Source organism: Coffea arabica, chromosome 3e (genome assembly GCF_036785885.1).
Source record: "Coffea arabica cultivar ET-39 chromosome 3e, Coffea Arabica ET-39 HiFi, whole genome shotgun sequence".
Lineage (NCBI taxonomy): Eukaryota > Viridiplantae > Streptophyta > Magnoliopsida > Gentianales > Rubiaceae > Coffea > Coffea arabica.
Window position 1 is genome coordinate 1,296,043 of NC_092315.1, and position 19,947 is coordinate 1,315,989.

The 19,947-nt window shown below is 36.0% G+C and overlaps 2 protein-coding genes and 1 long non-coding RNA gene across 4 annotated transcripts; all 3 read left to right on the forward strand.

Moving 5' to 3' along the window:
• Positions 1-334: 334 nt before the first annotated feature.
• LOC113738089 (glyoxysomal fatty acid beta-oxidation multifunctional protein MFP-a) lies at positions 335-6,872 on the forward strand. Its single transcript, XM_027265266.2, has 18 exons — positions 335-636; positions 1,744-1,815; positions 1,892-1,957; positions 2,043-2,099; positions 2,181-2,248; positions 2,330-2,411; positions 2,843-2,898; positions 2,982-3,284; positions 3,369-3,455; positions 3,937-4,111; positions 4,198-4,319; positions 4,448-4,611; positions 4,705-4,959; positions 5,071-5,192; positions 5,293-5,414; positions 5,553-5,701; positions 5,884-6,022; positions 6,582-6,872. The coding sequence occupies exons 1-18, from the start codon at positions 531-533 to the stop codon at positions 6,615-6,617; spliced, it is 2,181 nt and encodes a 726-aa protein (XP_027121067.1). The 5' UTR covers positions 335-530; the 3' UTR covers positions 6,618-6,872.
• A 962-nt stretch (positions 6,873-7,834) lies between these two features.
• Positions 7,835-12,518, forward strand: LOC113738090 (bidirectional sugar transporter SWEET17-like). 2 transcript variants are annotated; one of them, XM_027265267.2, is made up of 7 exons: positions 7,835-8,042; positions 10,067-10,231; positions 10,449-10,485; positions 10,614-10,824; positions 10,968-11,129; positions 11,216-11,335; positions 12,079-12,518. In XM_027265267.2, the coding sequence occupies exons 2-7, from the start codon at positions 10,198-10,200 to the stop codon at positions 12,313-12,315; spliced, it is 801 nt and encodes a 266-aa protein (XP_027121068.1). In that variant the 5' UTR covers positions 7,835-8,042; positions 10,067-10,197; the 3' UTR covers positions 12,316-12,518. The 2 variants fall into 2 exon arrangements, with proteins under 2 accessions (XP_027121068.1, XP_027121069.1); XM_027265268.2 differs by lacking the exon at positions 10,067-10,231 and having other exon boundaries at positions 7,915-8,042.
• An 839-nt stretch (positions 12,519-13,357) lies between these two features.
• Positions 13,358-14,532, forward strand: LOC140038810 (uncharacterized). Its single transcript, XR_011842363.1, has 2 exons — positions 13,358-13,892; positions 14,016-14,532. It is a non-coding gene; the product is annotated as an uncharacterized lncRNA (long non-coding RNA).
• Positions 14,533-19,947: the final 5,415 nt, after the last annotated feature.

The following is a 19,947-nucleotide window of genomic DNA, read 5'->3' on the forward strand; positions in this document are numbered from 1 at the left end:
TAATTCGGGCCTATTTTTAGGTTCAGATTCAGACCGGCTCACTAAATGATCGGGCTCATCGGGCTTTTTGTCGGGTCGAGCGAGTCGAGTTCGGGTTGGCCCAGCCCCATTGACAGTACTAGAAAAAGCCAAACATTGTATCGGAAAAGGAGAAAAAGAGGCACGGAATCCAAAAAATCTCAGCAGACTTTGTACCTCAATTTCCAAAACCGAGAGTGGACATATCTATTTAGAAGGAAAAATCTAAAAAGTGCCCCATCTAAATGTAGTAATAAAAAGAAAATCTTAATCATATCATTATCTACAATGTATACCGAGGTATATCTTACAATCGCCCCTTACGTCACACGACTCCTCCTCGCCTTGCTTTCTCAATAAATACGCTGCGTTTTGCTTGCTTCCGAGTTAGGATAACAGACGATCCATCATCCCAAGCCCAAATATCAGCTGAACAAAATTTTCAATTTTTTGAGCTTTCTTTATTGTAAAAGATTTGTTTTCCTTTTTTGGTTGAACAAAAAGAAGACAAGATGAGCAGTAGAAACCCAAAGGGAAGAACAACAATTGAGGTTGGAGCTGATGGGGTTGCTGTGATCACCATCTTTAATCCTCCTGTCAATTCTCTTTCTTTGGATGGTACTAGAAATTCGCTACCTGTTAATTTTAGATCTCGGCGTCTCATTTGCATTTCTTGTTTTTCTTTTTTCCAATTTTGGTGCGAGTTGTTGGAAATCATGTCCAACTCACCTCCCAAGATTGTGACTTTATTATGTTTGTGATTTATTTTTTGGGTTATCCCTGAATTTGGACTTGCTTATTGCAGGAGAGTTTTTAATTTGTTGCTCTCTTTGTGTTGTTGTATTGTGGCGGTAATTTGAACTTCTCATCGGTTTATGATCATGAACAGTCACGTTTGTTTGGATAAAATAGGAACTTCGTCATTGACTTTAGCAAAGAAGTTTGATGGAAATGTGAGCAATTTTTTAGCTCATTTAAGATGACCACTGGATTATGGTAGATTGCTTGGAGCTAAGACGTCATATTGGATAGGAATGGCAGAAGGATAGTGCACTTGTAGAGGCATAGTTTGTAGGGAGTTGTATCTGACATTAGCCTTATTTTACTCCTTTAGGAGAGTAGATTTTTGCAACGTAATGTTTCAAATTCAAGACTAAAAATTTAATGAGAGAAGAAGGAGAACTCGCAAATAAGGGAGATCCTTCTGCCAGGACGCCAGCATACAAATATCAAGAGATGGACTGCCAATCAATCTGTAACTCGTGGAATACAGTGTTTAAACATACCAATGCAAGAAGCCAACGAGAAAAGAGTCGGACAACTCCCTTCCTTCAGCATTCTAAAAGCTATATATTGAATATGCATGGAGCATAACTTTCTTGCTTCCCAACGCTGGAAGTCATTTAGGTGGTCTCTATTTCGCTGTCCTTAAGTTGGGGCAACTCAGGATAATCACAGAGACTCTTTTATGTGGAGATGTGAAGAGAGTTCACCACGTCCTTACTTTGAATTGCATTCAGTTAATCTTCTGTGTCTTTGGCTTCATCTTATGGGTGTTTTTTGTAAGAGATTGCGTAAAAGCATGCCCAGAGATGTTTAATGTATGCTCAGCATACGCTAAAAGAATATGGGCATCAGTTTGTCTTCTCTTCTACTAGGCTTTAGTTTTTCAATTTTCTGTTCAAATAGAAGCAAGCTTCTAAATCATACTTTCTGTCATTTCAGTGTTAAACAGCTTAAAAGAGAGTTACGAACAAGCTTTGCGGAGAGATGATGTGAAGGCAATTGTTGTCACAGGTAAAGGGTGAGGCATATGATAGTTGAGGAGTGTGGATTAGTCGTGTATGAAGCTAATCTTTTTATGCTTGAGCAGGCTCAAATGGAAAATTCTCGGGGGGCTTTGACATCACAGCTTTCGGTGGAATTCAAGAGGGAAAATGTATGTTCTAATGTATATATACTTGTGACTGTTATTGAGGGTGCATCACTTATTCTTTGCTAATATCATTTTGTGTCAATTTCAGTCCCTGCGCCAAAACCTGGTTTCGTGTCAATTGAGATCCTCAGTGATACTGTGGATGGTCAGTTCTGGATTTATTTTCTTCATTCAGGACATACATAGCAATTTACACTGAGTATTAATGAAATCTCCATCCTTTCAGCTGCGAGAAAGCCCTCTGTGGCTGCTATTGATGGCCTCGCCTTAGGCGGAGGGTTAGAAGTTGCAATGGTATGTCCTTCAACTCATTGTGGTTCGAGAAATTTTATGTCAGATTGGCATGTGCTGATTTATGAGTTATCTGTCCGTCAGGCTTGCCATGCACGTATATCAACTTCAAATGCTCAATTAGGATTACCGGAGCTGCAGCTTGGTATACTTCCTGGGTTTGGAGGTACAACCAAACTTTTGAGCAAATTAAAAGGGTCTGCTTTTGTGGCAGCTCTAGAATTAGTAAAACTCCAACTTAGGGTAAAAAGCAGGTGCATGCAAATTTGCTCTATTATTAACCAGCATATTGCAGTATTTGCTGTTTTGGCCATAATATCTTAGGTCACAGAGTCGTGATCTTATGATTTCAGGTTTACAAGATGTAGTGAGCAATATGAACATCATGAGCTGTCCTGTAATAAAACCAGTTTTCAGAAAAAAGTGGGCCTCTTCTTGTTATAAGCTTTGAACCTGATTTCTTACAAAATGCTGTTTTTTCTTTTCATTGGTAATAGTTATTGTTAGCAGTAGTGCTTGATCCTCTGATGCTTAAATTGTCAAAGTTCTAGTAGCATATATGTCAGTTGCAGGAAATAACTGATCACATTATTGCAGGAACGCAGCGCCTTCCTCGCCTTGTAGGTCTTGCCAAGTCTCTTGAAATGATGCTGGTAAGCTCTAGCTTGCAACTTTTGGCAGGATAGCTTGGGAAAACTGAGTTTGGGTGTAATTCATATTCTACTCTTCCATTCAGATGTCAAAGCCTGTAAAAGGGGAAGAAGCTCTTAGTTTAGGGCTTGTGGATGAAATAGCTACACCAGATCAACTGCTGGCTACTGCTCGTCGCTGGGCACTTGAAATTTTGGAGCGAAAAAGACCTTGGGTTTCTAGCCTTTATAAGACTGATAAGTTAGAATCTCTTGCTGAGGTTAAGGAAATACTGAAGTTTGCACGAGCTCAAATACGTAAGCAGGCTCCAAATCTCACACATCCATTGGTTTGCATTGATGTTGTGGAGGAAGGTATTATTTCAGGTCCTCGTGCTGGCCTTTTCAAGGTATTTATCTGCTTTCAATTCTCTTTTCCTGATGCTCAAGTTTCTCAGCAATATGTAATGCCAGTGAATTTCTCATATTGGCAGGAAGCTGAAGCATTTCAAGTTCTCCTTCACTCAGACACTTGTAAGAGTTTGGTCCACATTTTCTTTGCTCAACGTGGAACGACAAAGGTAAATAATTTGGTAGCTGTCTAGAGGTTTTTTTTGTGATTTGGATAATAACCATCACTGACATTGTAGGCTAGCTGCTCTGAATCGGCTTTTGCTACTTTGATACAATAATGTGATTCCATGGGACTTTGTAGAATCAATTGCTCTAGCAGTGAGAAGTTACCATGATATTTGTTTACTTACATTTCTTTGAAATAGTCTGACTTTCATTTCTACTTGGATAATCTAATAAGTTAAACTGCGTCACAACTTGAACTTCAGTTAGGCATGCTTCTCAATTTACTAAATGTTATCTTTCCCTCTCTAGGTAATGCATCAGATTTAACCAATTTAAATTCTCTGTCATCATGAAGTTAAATCTCCAGATACTGAAGTTTGAAAGATTACTGCATTCTAGTCTAAAGTAGACAGCTTTTTTCGTATTTCAGCCTAAGCTATTATTGACTATATTTTAAGTGACCATATCTCCAACTCCATGCAGGTTCCAGGAATCACTGACCGAGGTTTGGCTCCTAGAAGGATAAAAAAGGTTGCAATTCTTGGTGGTGGCTTAATGGGTTCTGGAATAGCAACAGCGCTGATCCTCAGTAATTATCCTGTGATCCTAAAAGAAGTCAATGAGAAATTTCTACAGGCTGGGATTGATAGAGTGAGAGGTGATGACAGATTTTTTACCTTTGGATTAGTTCATGCATGTAAGACATGATAGGGAACAAATTTTTTTTTTTTTGGTTAAATACAGCCAATTTGCAAAGTCGAGTCAAGAAAGGGAAAATGACTCAAGAGAAGTTTGAGAAGAATCTTTCTCTACTCAAAGGTGTCCTTGATTATGATAGCTTTAGAGATGTGGACATGGTCATAGAGGTAAAGCATATGTATAAATTGAGGTTTTGCAGTTGCATCCTCCACCCCATCCCCTTCTCTACCTCATCCTGTGGTTCCAACAATTCAATCTTGTCTGATTACTTCATGCTATTAATGTTGAAATGCAGGCTGTGATTGAGAACGTATCTTTGAAGCAGCAAATATTTGCAGATTTAGAGAAGTATTGCCCTTCTCATTGCATACTTGCGAGTAACACATCCACAATTGACTTAAATCTGATTGGTGAGAAGACCAGGTCTCACGATAGGATCATTGGAGCCCATTTTTTCAGGTAACCTTTAGTTTGCTCGTACACTAGTTTCTCTTCCCTCCTAATTTGTATCGTTGGTTGTGATTTAAACTTTTTGTATATTGTTTAATGCAGTCCAGCTCATGTTATGCCTCTTTTGGAAATTGTTCGTACCCAAAAGACATCTCCTCAAGTAATTGTGGACTTGTTAGATGTTGGGAAGAAGATAAAGAAAACCCCAGTTGTTGTTGGAAATTGCACTGGATTTGCTGTCAATAGGATGTTTTTCCCTTACACTCAAGCTGCCCTATTGCTTGTTGAACGTGGTACGGATGTGTACAAGATTGATAGAGCAATCAACAAATTTGGAATGCCAATGGGTCCTTTCAGGTAAGAGATAATAAATGTAGCTGTTTTGTATCCTTTAATCTCATTATTGATGCTGAAGGCGACAATTTACTAAAATGGTGGTGGCCTCGCGGCTTCAATGTGTCCGTGTAGATTGTGTGACCTGGTTGGATTTGGTGTTGCAATCGCAACCGGCTCTCAGTTTGTCTTAAATTTTCCTGAGAGAACTTATAAGTCGATGCTTATTCCACTCATGCAAGAAGATAAGAGAGCAGGTAAGCTCACTCGTTTGCTGGAGCTCTTGATAAATGGCTCACAATCTAATATCATGTTGCAAGTGTTGAACATGTTTAATCGGCCATACACTTGTCATAGGTGAAACTACTCGAAGAGGGTTCTATGTATATGATAACAAACGCAAAGCCAGCCCTGATCCAGAAATAAAGAAGTATATTGAGAAATCAAGAGAGATGTCTGGTGTTAAGATTGACCCGAAGGTTCTCTCTCTTTCTCCCTCTGTGTGTGTGTGAAAAACCACCTTCATTCCATGGCAGTGTCTAATTGAGATATGCGATTTGAACCTTTTAATGAAAAAAGTTATCTACCAACTAATTGTGGTGATTTCCTACATCCAGTTGACAAAATTATCAGATAAGGATATTGTGGAGATGATATTCTTCCCTGTGGTAAATGAGGCATGCCGGGTACTTGCTGAAGGGATTGCTGTCAAATCTGCTGATCTTGACATTTCTGCCGTGATGGGAATGGGATTCCCACCTTACAGGTTTGAAATCTTTTACTGATTCAAAACATCTTCCCTATATTAGATAAGTGTTGCAAAAGAAAAGTAAAAAAAATAAAAATAAAAACTCTGCGACACAAAGGGGTCTATATTAAAAACTATCAATGTTCTAATGATGTTATCTTCAGTCAGACTACCGACCTAATTGCATGTTAATTAATCAGGGGAGGAATTTTGTTTTGGGCTGATACTTTTGGATCCAAATACATTTGTTCGAGATTGGAAGAATGGGCAAATTTGTATGGGGGATTTTTCAAGCCTTGTGCATACTTGGCCGATAGAGCTGCCAAAGGTGCTCCTCTGGTAAGAATTCTCTAGTCAACCCTCGTGTTCAGTGATTAGTCATCCATGTTTGTCAAACGTCTTCAATTACAACCCTCTTCTCCCATCATTTGGGAGATGGGCATGAACGATTGTTTGAACCGTGCAACATTTTGTCAACAAGTTGTAACTCTCGTTATAAGCTAAATGTACAACTTCGCAACAGGGACGTCATTATTACGTGTGGAGATCACATGAACAGTGACTTAATATCAAAATACAATTGTTGTGAAGTTGTACAAGTTGTTAACGATAAGTTACAAACTTGTTCAAATGGTAGTATTTGGTTTGACAAACGTTCTTGCCCCTTTCCTCTTTTATTTAGCCATCGTTTTTTCTTCCCCAACTCGAGTTAGATCTGTCGATTTCCTATTGTTTCAGCTGTAATCCGGGCTTACATTTTCAATTACAAACTTGTCAATGTCAAATTGGCCATTTCATGCTCATTCCAGATGCGCACACGCACGCACTCCCTAGATTTTTTTGACACGTCCATTCTGGTGGTTGTGACTGGTGAAATTAAAAAATCTGTTTATTACAGGGTTCAACCTCGGATCCTGGACAGTCCCGACTGTGAGATCAACTTACCTCTCTCGCAAACTGCTCCTCCGGCTCCAGCTGATATCTCTGTCTGTATGTTTCTTCATGTTTTAGTATTTAATGAGCTTAATAATGTGGTGGTGTAATATAAAAATCACTGGCTTTCCAAATAATTAAATACAGAGAAGATTTTGATGTATTTAAGGTTCTTGGAAGAGCACATGAATCAATAATGTTCGTGACAGTTGTGTTGTCGAATTTCTTATTCAAATTGGCCACCATTTCTTGCAAATTCTCATGTGGTTCGGCAAATTATGAGCAGTGTGGCTCTTTAGCTTTCTAGCATTCTGATGTGGAGTTGATTCAGCAGTTTTCTGCAATCACGTGGATTGAGTAAAACATGACCCAGAAGTGCTAGGAAGTTTCTTTCTCAGTCTAGAATTGCCGTACTCGAAAGTTGGTCCGAGAACTTCCTGGAACTTTTGTTGTTTTTTTTCCCCTTAGAACCTCCTTGAACCTTTTTCTTTTTCTTTTTTTCTCCAAGGACAACTCCAGGCCTTATAGGGGGGAAAAAGGGCCGAACTAAGAATCTTATACTCACTTAACTAATATTCTTAGGATTAAGTTGAGTTTTGGAACCTCAAAACTATTATTCACAGTTCAGAAAATTGCGCATATTGCATTTTTAAACGATCGTGCCACATAAACTGCGTTATTAATGGTGCTTGGGCCGCTGCCATAATATAGCAAAGAATAAAGAGAAAAAGAAACTGAATTGCTTGGCACGGTGTGTATGTTCACAGGTGGAATAGTTGATTGATGTAAATTATTGTTTGTTATAACCAAAAGGCGAACAAGTGGGATACTTGATTGATGAAAAATTAACAATTAGTATTATACTTGAAAAGCTTTTTTTTTTGTTTTTCTTGATTGAGAAATCTTGAATTCAAAATTTGCTATTTACAATTATTCTCGTTTTTATCATCCTACCCGATCCTCCTCGATGAAAGAACCATCCATTCCTGCTTAACTCGCAAACAAAAATGTTGCAGTGTTTTCACTTCATCCAATGGTTGTGCGACACCAACATGAACGCTTAGGAATAATGCAAGTCACAATCTCATAATGCAAGCTCAAGGTCTTGAGAGCCTGACGCCATTTTCACCGATCGCTTACAGCTAATGCATATGTCTACTCGAGTCATTCTACAATCACTGTTGAGTCATACTACCATGATTGGTCTTAATTGGCACTATGATTCTGCTACTATAATAATAAAATATAAACCAGCCTCAAAAGATTTTGCTCTGATTCCATGGTGCTTCTTTAAAAGCCTTGGTTTCTTTTTCATGCCTGTGAAGTTGCAGAGGATTAGAAGTCCATCAGAAGAGTGCATGAACAAGGCTCAGGGCGGAGGCTAGATTAAAGTCATCTTCTAACCACGCGAAATTGGATACTTCAGGTAAGCATTAATATATTTTGCTTAGTCATTAATTACCAGCGTATGACGAGGAAGTAAGTAAGAACCAGATAAGGGATTAGTGAAAGAGCCTTAGTTTGATATCTAATTTTGTTACCCTTATGACCAATACTATCGTGTAAAGTTGATGCTGATATAGGTGTTTGCAAACTTTGGATCATTATTTAGATGCAAAAGTCATGTATCAAACGTTTTCATTTCCACACGTATATATGGGAAGACTTAGATTTTGATCGCAACATAAAAAGTACTCAGTTTTGGTATTGTTCTCTAAAATTATGGTAAATTCCTCTCCTGTATAAATATTTTTATCCTAAGTTTGATATCAATTTAGATGGTTCCGTGCTGTAATACACGAGCTTATATCTAGTTAAGAGTATGGTCCGTCAAAACTTAATGATTGGCAGAAGACGGAAGGTATCATGGATTAATGGAGCTATTGACAATTAGAGAATTCGGTCTGTCAAAAATTAATGATTGGCTGAAGACGGAAGGTATCATGGATTAATGGAGATATTATTGACATTGTAATCATGAGTTCACACAATTATTCAAGTAACTGTAGTGGTAGTGGAAACAACTTTTCAAGTCTGATTTTCTGCTATATGTAAAGAAGAAATGTACAGAAACTGTCAAGAACCAATAATATGTTTCTTTAACTTAATGAATGAAAGTATGATCTTACTCTACTAGTCTGTTATGTACCATAATCATGTAATCTGAAACTTCTATAATTCAACAATAAATACTGCTGTTTTACCATATCTTTATGATATGTATCTAACATCTGAAACAGTCATCAGTAAACTGACGTCTCATTTGCACTTCGACGGGATATTCAATTGTTTAGCCAAATGTTTAGCCCTGATGAGGCTGTTTCTCTGAGGAAACAATTCCTTCCTGTGTGTTAACAAATGCCCTTCTTGAAGACAATGCAAATTATTACATAGCTCCTGAATATTATTTAATTCCATCCTGTGTGTTTGCAGTTTTTGACCTTCTTGAATTCTTCAACGTGCATGGGAATTGATGCTTTTCCATGTTTAAAAGTTTTTTAAGACAGAATATGAGTTATTGCAGGTTGAGTGGAGCCTGTATGCATATATTTAAAGTTTGCTGTTTTGGGGCAATAGACCTTAGGTGAATTGCTCAAATGTGACGAATTTGGAGGCCCGATAAGTGCATGAAACTAAACAATGCTTGTTAATATAGTGATGGTGCAAGGTGTCCTCCTATATTAAAATCCTAATCTTGAATTCCATGTTAAAGAAATTAAGTTGTGAACTCGATGTTGAATTTTTATGGAAGTTGTGAATTCAGAATTAAATTTTTGGAGAATTTACCAGCCCTAAATTATATCTTTGGGAAGATTGTGAATCTAAACCACATTTTTGGGTGGTTGTGAAACCATGAATCATTAATGTCACACGAACATATATATATTTTCTGAAGTCCCTAGATTTGTGATTTTTTTTTTTTTGTTGCTCTTGTCCTTCTTAATTTTGAAAGAAAAGGGTTTCAATCTTTTGTCTTTGATTGTTCTTGTTTAAAACACTCAATTAGCAAGTAATCACTCATTTAGGCTTAATCAAAGGATGAGGGGTGGATTAGAATTAACTAAAATTTAGAAAATATAAAATTACCATGCACAACACTTTTTTGAGATGTGATGTTTGTAAAAATAATAATAAAAAAAAAGATGACCAAGAAATTCATTAAGGAAATATTCTCAAAAAAAAAGTTCCAAAGATGGCAATCCAAACAACCAATCGCACATGCACATGACTGTGGGAATTAAATGGATATGGAGCATATTTTTCAAGATGTAATTGGCTACCTAAAAGATGTCTTCCTTTGAAGTGTGGATCATATGTACCTATTTTCCATAAATTTAAACTATAGTTACTTACAGCACCTTAAATGTCTTTCTTTTTTTCTTTTTTTTTTTAAAGTAAACTAAGAACAAGAAAACAACATTAATTGATTTTTTCCATACAAATCGCTAGTTTGTGAAGTTGCAAGCAAAGCCGCCTCATCCTCTTCGTCTTATAAGCCGTTCTGAAGGCCTTTCTTTTTGTTTGGGAGGCATTTGCGTTTTGGAGTGCTGTTGTCAAGATTTTGGTGGCCTTCACCAAAAATGGAAGGTTTCACCTTCTTCATTGGCATCTTGGGTGAGAACCTAAACTTCTTTGTTTCGTGGCTCATCATCAGGCGCACGTACAACTTTTCATGATATATTTATTGCATGCATTTGAGATCATATCGATCTATTGTGGTTGGATATTCCCAAATTTCTACTTCTCCATCTTCATACAAGATAGAAATAATAAAAAATTTCTCTAATTGGTTTTTTTTTTTTTAAAGAAAAATTATCTTTTTTGGTTGCAGGCAATGTCACGTCAATGCTTGTATTCCTTGCGCCCATGTAATTAAGCTGGCCCTTCTCGAGTTTTTAATTATATTCCCTTTTGTTTGTGGGAATTTGGGTGAGAAAATGGTAATGCCTCTCACATTGCAATCCTGTCAAGATGAATATATTGTAATGATTTGCAGAGACACCTTCAAGAGGATAGTAAAGAACAAATCGACGGAGGAATTTGACAGCCTTCCATACATATGTTCGTTGCTGAGTGCATCTCTATGGACGTACTATGGAATTGTACAGCCCAGCGCATTTCTTGTCGGCACAATCAATGCGTTTGGAAGCATACTTGGGATTGTTTATGTTGGCCTCTTCCTTTTCTATGCTCCTCCAAGCAACAAGGTAGCTAGCTACAACCATCTTCATGATCCATTATTAATATTACATTCCCCATCAATCAATCATCATTTCTTTACTCGTTACCATAATTTCTTTTCTATGGTCTTTTTACCGACATAAATTTTTTTTTTAATTGCAATTTGCAGGTTAAAATTGCACTTATTGTAGGGACTTTGAATGTTGGATTCTTGGTGGGAGCGATTTTATTTACGCGACTGGCATTTAAAGGAGAAGCTCGGGTCGCATCCATGGGTTTCTTGGCCGCAGGTTTCATCATTGTCACGTACGCTTCGCCGCTTTCTTCCATGGTAAGAATATTGAGATCATGAAACCATATGCAAACCATATATATGCAATGGATACTCTCATGAATCTGTCGGAATTTCACTTTCAGAGGACGGTGGTGATGACCAGGAGTGTGGAGTACATGCCTTTTTACCTTTCATTTTTCATCTTCCTGAGTGGAGGCGTTTGGGCTTTGTATGGTTGGTTGATAGGAGATTATTTCGTTTCGGTAAGTTCACTCTTTCCTCATTTCTACAATTAATTATTAGTCCTAATGATCGATCAGTTACAATTTCTCAAAGGGCCCCATTTATACACATCCTAGAACAAAAATAAAGAAAATTAATGAGGATTTTGCTGCTTCTACTTAATTTCAAATTCCTAGAGAATTTCCTCTATTTGTAAAGGTGAAATGAGCAATTTTTTTTGTGAGTTTCAATATGCAGAGAAAAAAATTATGTAAACTTTTCAAATGAATTTGTGTTTAGGAGACAGAGAAAGAAAGAATGAAAGTAAATTTGAGTACTCGTTAGTTGGTTTTGATCTTCGATGAAAGTGTAAGGGATAAAATGAGCCATTTTTGTTTCTACGTGTGTTGATTTGATGATGACAAATGACAAATATAAAAGTAACACCAAATAAATTTCTTATTACTGAAGAGACGTAGGGATAATATTCTCTAACTATGAGAGCAACTTTATAAATTTTTATACATAAACTACCCATTTTTGTGGGGTAATTTTCCCCACGTTATCTTGTCCCATGCATGCATGGTCGATAATGAAATGCTAGCGACTCTCACTATCTTCCCTTTTTCTTTTTTTTTGGTTGTTGCCTGCCACCTTCAAGATTATTGACTAATTAAAAAAGTTAACCTATATTAGATGCAATGATCTTAACTTTAACCACATAAACCAAGACCTCCTCCTCGGTTGTAATTTGACATTTTTCGCATCTAAATTATATTTGCAGGTACCAAATGGGACAGGATGTATACTTGGAACAGCTCAACTAGTGCTGTATGGGATATACAGAGATACCAAGCCACCCGCCAGAGACAGCGCCTGCGTCAGCTTCTACGACTTGGAAGAAGGATGGCAGCGTCAGCCCCTTCTGTCTTCAACCCATAGCTTAGTTTCTTCCACCCATAGCTTAGTGAGTTCCGCCCATAGCTTATTGGCTTCCGGCCATAGCTTCTTGGAGTCTTGACGGAAAATGTCATGTTTGGAGAGCAGATTATTAGGGATAATTTTTTAGGGGAAATTTTTTTTTACTGCAAATAATAAACTATCCAAATAAACTGGTATCAAATATCTACCAATTAGATCCCTGAAGGACGTGCGTGATAGAAGGGGGGCCAGAAATTTTCTCATTTACGTTATATAATTTTTTTTTTCCTTTTTGGCTTTTTAGTTATACAGTTTTTTTTTTTTGGTTTATGGTTTTATAGAGCAATATGTAAACTTTTACATATGTATCTTGATTGCGTCTCAATTAATGGCGAGTTCATACCAAATTTAAATACTTCTGCGGGGATCCTTAATTTTCTTAGCCAAAGCACCTTTTCTTGTATTTTTATTTTATTTCTTTTCAATAACAATCAAACTTGATATCCCTACCATATATATATAAGGTGGGAGGAATAGTTTAGTATAAATATTCCACCACAACGTACGTTACTCGAAATTCGACCAGTAATATCACACAATTACTAATATGCACTACGATTATCACACAACTATTGAAATACAAACTACCAACTCTACTCCATTTCCATTTTTATTTAAAATTTTAATAAAATTTTAGGATTGGCATCCTAATTTCATGTACAGGAATTTTATCCAAAAAATAAATAAATTTACTCTATTTTCATATTCAAAATTTCTTATTTACAATTCCTTCGTTTCACCGACCAACACAATACTATTGGGATTCTAGAGCCCAACACAAAAGCAGACAAAACCTTGGAAATGGGTCGATCTTCAGCATCGGTGGGCCGAAGTTGGCGATTCCACACTCGGCTACCTATGGCCGCTTATGGGGATCGGAATTAATTTGTTCAAGAATCCAAACCATTTGAAAAAGGGTTAACAATATAAAAGCCTCTGTAGCATAGCTATCATACATAAAAGCTCACAGTGATTTCATATCAAATGTGTCCGTAGCCTATGATTTGAATTATTATAAAAAGTCGACGACGTAATCGCTAAAACAGATGAAATTGAGTGAAAAGGCAAAAATACCCTTTTGATATAAGCGAAAATTGCAGAAGTAATTTTGCACTTTCATTCTGTCAAGCATGGAATCAGGACAAACCGCCTGAAACTTCCCCTCCTCATTCACCACACACTCACTATACTTTGATATGAAATAATCCTCTGCAAATGGCATTCCATTCTCCTTAAAACCACTCACAGTCAAATCTCCACCCACCATAAACTTCTCGGAAGCATTGGGATTTGCCCAACCAAAGGCCTTATAGTTCTGAATCCCAATAGCAGCTTCCAACCCAAAATCAATAGAATCCTTATCTTCACTATAATTCCACCTAACCCTGTAGTTTTTCGACAAAACTTTACAATTATCGAATATGGTAACTGTCAAAGGACCACCAGTCCCACTAAAATTGGTGGAGGAAGAATTCCCCCCAAGGACAACGTGACCAAAATCAGAAGCAGTGGGCAAATCCCAAACAGAAAGAACTTTGATATGATCCCAAGTGAGCTTGAGGAAGACATCGTCGACCACTTTCTGCACTTTCCCTTCAATATTTACAAACAAAATATGTACAGATCTATTTTCCCCCGCTGGTTGCTGCACTTTCCGTTTCCTTTGCTGGCTTTGAGAACTACATCATCCTTTGCCGGCTTGCAACCTCTGGTTGATTGATTACTTACAATTTTGCACAGGCTTCGAATGCTGGCTTGAGAACTGCTCTGTGTCCTTCAATTTTGGCCGAATGTAAAGGACATGTACCAGCTGTACGAGAAAACAACGACATGTACCAGCAATTCGGCCTCCCAGAAAGTAAAGGGTACCAACTGTGAAGGGTAAAGTGTGAAGGACGAGCTGTGAAGGGGGAATGTGTGAAGGGACCGTAGGACGTGCTTCTTTAATTGCCTTGTTCTTCTCGTGTCGTTGTTCTTCTTTAATTGCAAAACAACGGCCTCCCAGAAAGTGTGAAGGGAGACTGGCAGTCTGGCAGAACAAGTTCTCTTCTCGTTAAAGTGTGAAGGGTAAAGTAGGTATATCAGATGAAAGTTTGTGGTAGAAATCTATTTTCTGCAAGAAACACGTGCCTTTTCGGTGCGCGTTCAAGATAAGCGTCGTAAATTTGACGATTTTTGTCAACTTTTTAGAATAATTCAAATAATAAGGTATCGACGCATGTGATATGAAATCGCAAAGGACTTTTCTGCATGATAACTATATCACAGTAACTTTTTTGTTTTTAACCTTTGAAGAATGGTCCGACATCCATGCAACTGTATTTGATTTCATGGAGATTCTGAGTTCTCGAATCGTGTCCCAATGTTCTAGGCAAGTCTTGTTGTACTAATGGGCTTTTGTTGTAATTATCATTAATCACGTATGAATCATCCATCAAAAAAAACATCCCGTATGAATTAGAATACCAAGTATTTTTTTTTTTTTTAACACGAGAAGGATAAGATTCAAGAAGTAAAGAGGTTAAATCCAAAATCTCTAGTTCCTAGATTTTTAATTTTTAAAAATTTTTAATCTTTGCCACTGCACCAAGCACAAGTACGTGTGAAAAATCAATGAGTTTGTTTGGATAAGAGTTTATTTGAGATATTTACTGTAGCACTTTTTGTGATGTGATGTATGTGAGATAAAAAGGTGATTGAGAAGATAAAAAGGTGATTGGGATTTGTGAAAACAAATTTTGCAAACCAAATTTGGCTTGTCCAAACAAACTCATTGCATACATCACCATTACAATTTCCAATACACCTTTTTATCTTCCCAATTACCTTTTTATCTCACATACATCACATCACAAAAAGTGCTACAGTAAAAATATCTCAAATAACTTACAATCCAAACACACTCAAATGAAGTACCTATTCAAATGCTTTTTCTAGAAAAAAAAAAAAAGCTTTTGGATTGCCTTTTTCTACAGAAAAATTTTGCCTTCAACTATATTTTTACCTCATATATATCAAATCGTTATAATATATTTTTCTACAAAAATTCATAAAAACAACAATCCAAATGGACTTGCTGCTAATTGACAGAATTTAATGCCTCCATAAGATGCTTGAAAGATTTTGTTCAACCATCTGTTTACTTCACATATATCAAGTCGTTATAATACATTTTTCTACAAAGATTTCTAAAATCCAAACGGACACAGCGCTGCTAATTGACAGAATTTAATGCCTCCATAAGATGCTTGAAAGATTTGCTTAAGCCACAATAATTTGCATTTACTTACTGGGCACTTAGATCTCTTGTATAGTCTGGTAAGACTGTTGATTTGCAATGACTCCTGTAGACTGAGAATCAATTTGTATAGAAAGAATCTGTTACAGCAAAGCTTTGTGGTCCAAACTCTGAAACATAGCACACCGCAAATACGGGTGGAAATTGAGATGTATTATGCTTATGTAATTCTATAGCAGTTGCAGGGTCTTTGTCTGATTATATAATGGTAGTCAACATTATTATGATATAATTAATCTCGTTTGCTTTCTTTTTTCCTTTTTTTTTTCTGGGATTGAAATCTCCATTACACATGCAAGGACCTCCAAAAAAGGGGAATAAATAAAATGAAGCTGGAATGAAATTAAGACTTAATGGACCAAAACAGAATACGTTGGAATAATTAAAGAAGCTGTATGTACAATGACAAGTACGTGGTTCAAGTAAATGATTCCCGTCAAAGTGCGATGTGTAAAAGAAAATTCTGTACATACTTCCGGCCTTAAAAATATTTTTAAAAAATGGCAAATTACCACCAAGCCTTCTCTTATTCTTGAAGCACCCAAATTAGTGTTTGATTAATTCTTGAAGGAAAAATTACCTCACATCAAGTGTACACAACATACATATTTTTTTTTTAAATTTTCTCACACCCTCTCTGTATCATTCTCATCGCCAAATATCAGGTACAGAATCCGTGATAGTAGAAAAGTCTTTAAGAGCGCGGCCTTGTTTGGATTGCAGTTTTCCGTCGGAAAATTACGTCGTTTTCCGTGATCACATTTCCCTATTACATTTTTTCCTCACATACATCAAATCGCTACGCTACAATAATTTTTCTATGAAAAATCATGAAAAATGCAATCCAAACACAACCGCCTTTTGGTGGGTAATTTCTCACAAAAACTAGTACATAGAGATTGAGATAACTACTCGGTGGCTGAACAATCAATTTAAAATCTCTATTCTTTTATCATTTATGGAGAAGTCATTGGTGCTGAGAAATTGGCTTGAGTTCAAGATGTAGAAGGTAATCAAATCTTTCCTTTTCCATTTATCTAAGGTGCTCGTTCCTAATTCTTGGAAGTGCAGGGAGATAAACCAGATGGGTAATAAACAAACATTCAATAATATATTAACAATGGTAAGTTTCCTTTTGTTTTTTACCCTCAACTTTTGGCAGCACAAAAAAGTGTAAACAGAAAAGCGTTTAACAGTCTTAACACGAAAATTGCTTCTAGTAGTATCATAATCAACTGAAATGACGATTGAATGGAGTAATGGACAACAGGCTTTAACATGTCCAAAGCAGAGAAACCAAAAGGATATGTTAGAAAGGAAATGGTTTGATCCATGGATGTTGCAGGCATGTCGTCCAGAGCAGTGACAAGAAGGGCAGCAGTGTAGGTTAGGGACTAAACTAAACAAGCGTAAAAATCCAACTAAACTCTGCTCAGATTCACGAGCCGTCCATCAGAAGAAGAGACAAAACAAACTGTTGATCCCCATGTGTGAGGACTAATAAACAAGGACTGATGAGGGCCTTCCTATCCTTCCTTCCCCTCAACCTCATGAGTCATGCCCCCTCCTCCTAAGCTTATTATTACTTTTTTCAACAGCCTGAATCAGACTTTTGTTGTTTTATAAACCTAATCCCAGAATTAACCTCAAAAGCCGGCAACTCTTGAGGCAATCCCAGGGACTTATATCCCAACCCAAACCCAACCCCAACCCCGATGTGGGACAAATGTACCTAAGCTTATTATTACTTACTAGTAAAAATAATGCAAATATCGTCCATCCCCACATGAATCATCAAACACGAACTTGGACACCCGAGTATGAGTGATCAGATCAGCTCAGATCCTTGATGGCTTCGTTGCCCTCTCATCAGTCATGCCTCAATCCTCATCACCATTATTAGTATTATACCTTGTAGGACACCAGGGAGTGTTGTGTTATCATCATCAAAATCCACGCATATCTTCCTAGGGACTAAAAAATATCAATCCATGCATATCTACTTTAGTCAAAATTGATAAGATAAGTTCTTGCATTTCCTTCATCTTTTTTTTTTTATTATTATTATTAAAAAAAACCAGCCTTCCTGATTCCTGTCATTCTACTAAAATCAAGTATAGGAGTAGCACTGTGGTAGAATTTCCCATCTGATGTGTTTATGGAATCTAGTTTGAGGAGGATCAATTCTAATTAAATGTATCAAAAATAAGAGAAACCCGTCCATTGAGCTTCTAGACAATAAATACTCTTCTCGTGTTGGCCTTCGGGACTGTAATATTAACTCTGAGTTGTAAGAGACAATAGAAAGGCCAATTTTGTTTTGTTTTGATATTATCCTTCTCACCAAATTTAGAGAATGTTACGAATATTTGGAAAAGAATAGATTGAAGTTCTTGATTGCTTGAAGGGATTTATTAATGTCATTTCACGTGCAGAGCGGCCTCTCAAAATTCATTTAACACCTTTATTTGAAATGTACATAATTTAAAATATCAAAATTCAATAAAGTCAATTCTTGAGTAATATTCTAGTCTGTTTTGTTAAATCTTATGATCATTAATGTAGTTTTATTGCTTATTCGTGTTGTTTAATTTATTAAATGTGAACTTTTTGAGTAGTGAAAAAAGTGTATTAATTATTTTTTATTCTTTTACTAATACAACTTATATACATGTATAAGGGATATTTATGAAATAAAAGTTTCATCTCTCTCCTTAAAAGTACTTTCTTAATATTACTTTTTCTAATTAGACTAATTTTATTATCAAAATCTTAACCTCGGCCACGGGGAAGTTTATGCAATTTTGTAAATTTTAGTGGAAGCTAGTGAAATTGTTAGAAACTTCAGGGGAGGTTTCTGGAATTATTCCTTGAATCTTTTCCGGATTGCCTTGGAGATATGAAATAATTTTCTGACAAAGTAGGTTGGCTAACCAACATCATTAAGCACTCTGGAATTAAGTACTGCTACTTTTACTAGTACTAGAGAAGCAATAAATAAATAAATAGACTCAACTCCGTTCTTTTACTTGGTGTATACTCCTGAGCTGCCGATTCCAAAAGCCAATGAATCTTTTAGCCGGTTTAACACGAAAGCATAAAGATAATAGCAGTTGTCAAATAATTATTTACTTGCATTGTAAAACATAAATATAAACGCATCTTTTAATACTTTTTTTTATTTTTTAATTACTTTTTATTTAAAAATTTTCATACATCAAATAATAAAAAATGTTAAATATATTTCAAATAACCTAAGTAGAGAATTTGATGGACTAGACCCATATGCCCATCTGATCAATCTATCAAATATATATCTCCGATCGATATATAGAGTAGAGTAGCAGTGGTAATTTGGAGCAGAGTTTGCAGAGAGCAGCAGGACAGAGTACAGACTAGAAGTAATATTCGCTGCATCGCACAAATAATATATCTGTTTTTTTATCCGAATCTACAATTAAGTACTTCTTCCTTTCTTTCGTGGAAAATTAATTGGACTTGTGTTGACACATTTTTTAATTATTTTTTTATTTCATATATATTAAATTGTTATAATATTTTTTTTACAAAAATCTAAAAAAATACATTTCAAACAAGGCCTAAAATATTTTAAACTATTTTCTACTATTTCAGAATGCTTTAAAATATTTATCATAATGAGCAAATCAAAATATTCTTTAGTCTCTTTATTTTTAATCACATGCATATCATTATTTAATTTCAAATTTAAACTTATGCAATAAAATTAAAAAAATATAAACATTATAATCAAATTATTATTTTTAAAAAATTAAATTCTTGAAATATGACAAGAAATAATAATAATTATTATTAAAAGAAGAAGAATTGGACTGTCGTGGGGCGGGTGTCTCTATGGACATCGTTTAGTGACCAGCCTAGCCGGTAAGAGATTCGTTTTACGAGACTGTCCTGTGGTGCGTGCCGATTTTCCATTATCTGTTTGGAAAATCGGCACGCACCACAGGACAGCTGTTTGGAAAAACATTTGGAAACAGATAATCGGCACACATTTGGAAATTTTGGAAGTTCGATTATGTCAATTTCTAGGTAATGATGAGTTTGCTGTCGTTTTATTTTTTTTAAACCTGATTTTAAATTCTAATTTTGAATAAATATTATCCGTATCTAAATATTATATTTTTCTAATAATGAAAAAGTCTATCCATGAGTAGTTTTAATTGAATCTTTTTTTCTTAAAGTCGCTTTTCAAAATGAATTCTTCAAAATATGTAGGGATAATTGCATAAACCTCCCCTGAGATTTCTGATATTTGCACTGACCTCCTCTCTAGGTTTAGAAATTGCATTCACCTCCCCTGAACAGTAACAATTTGTTGCAGAGACCTCCTTGACA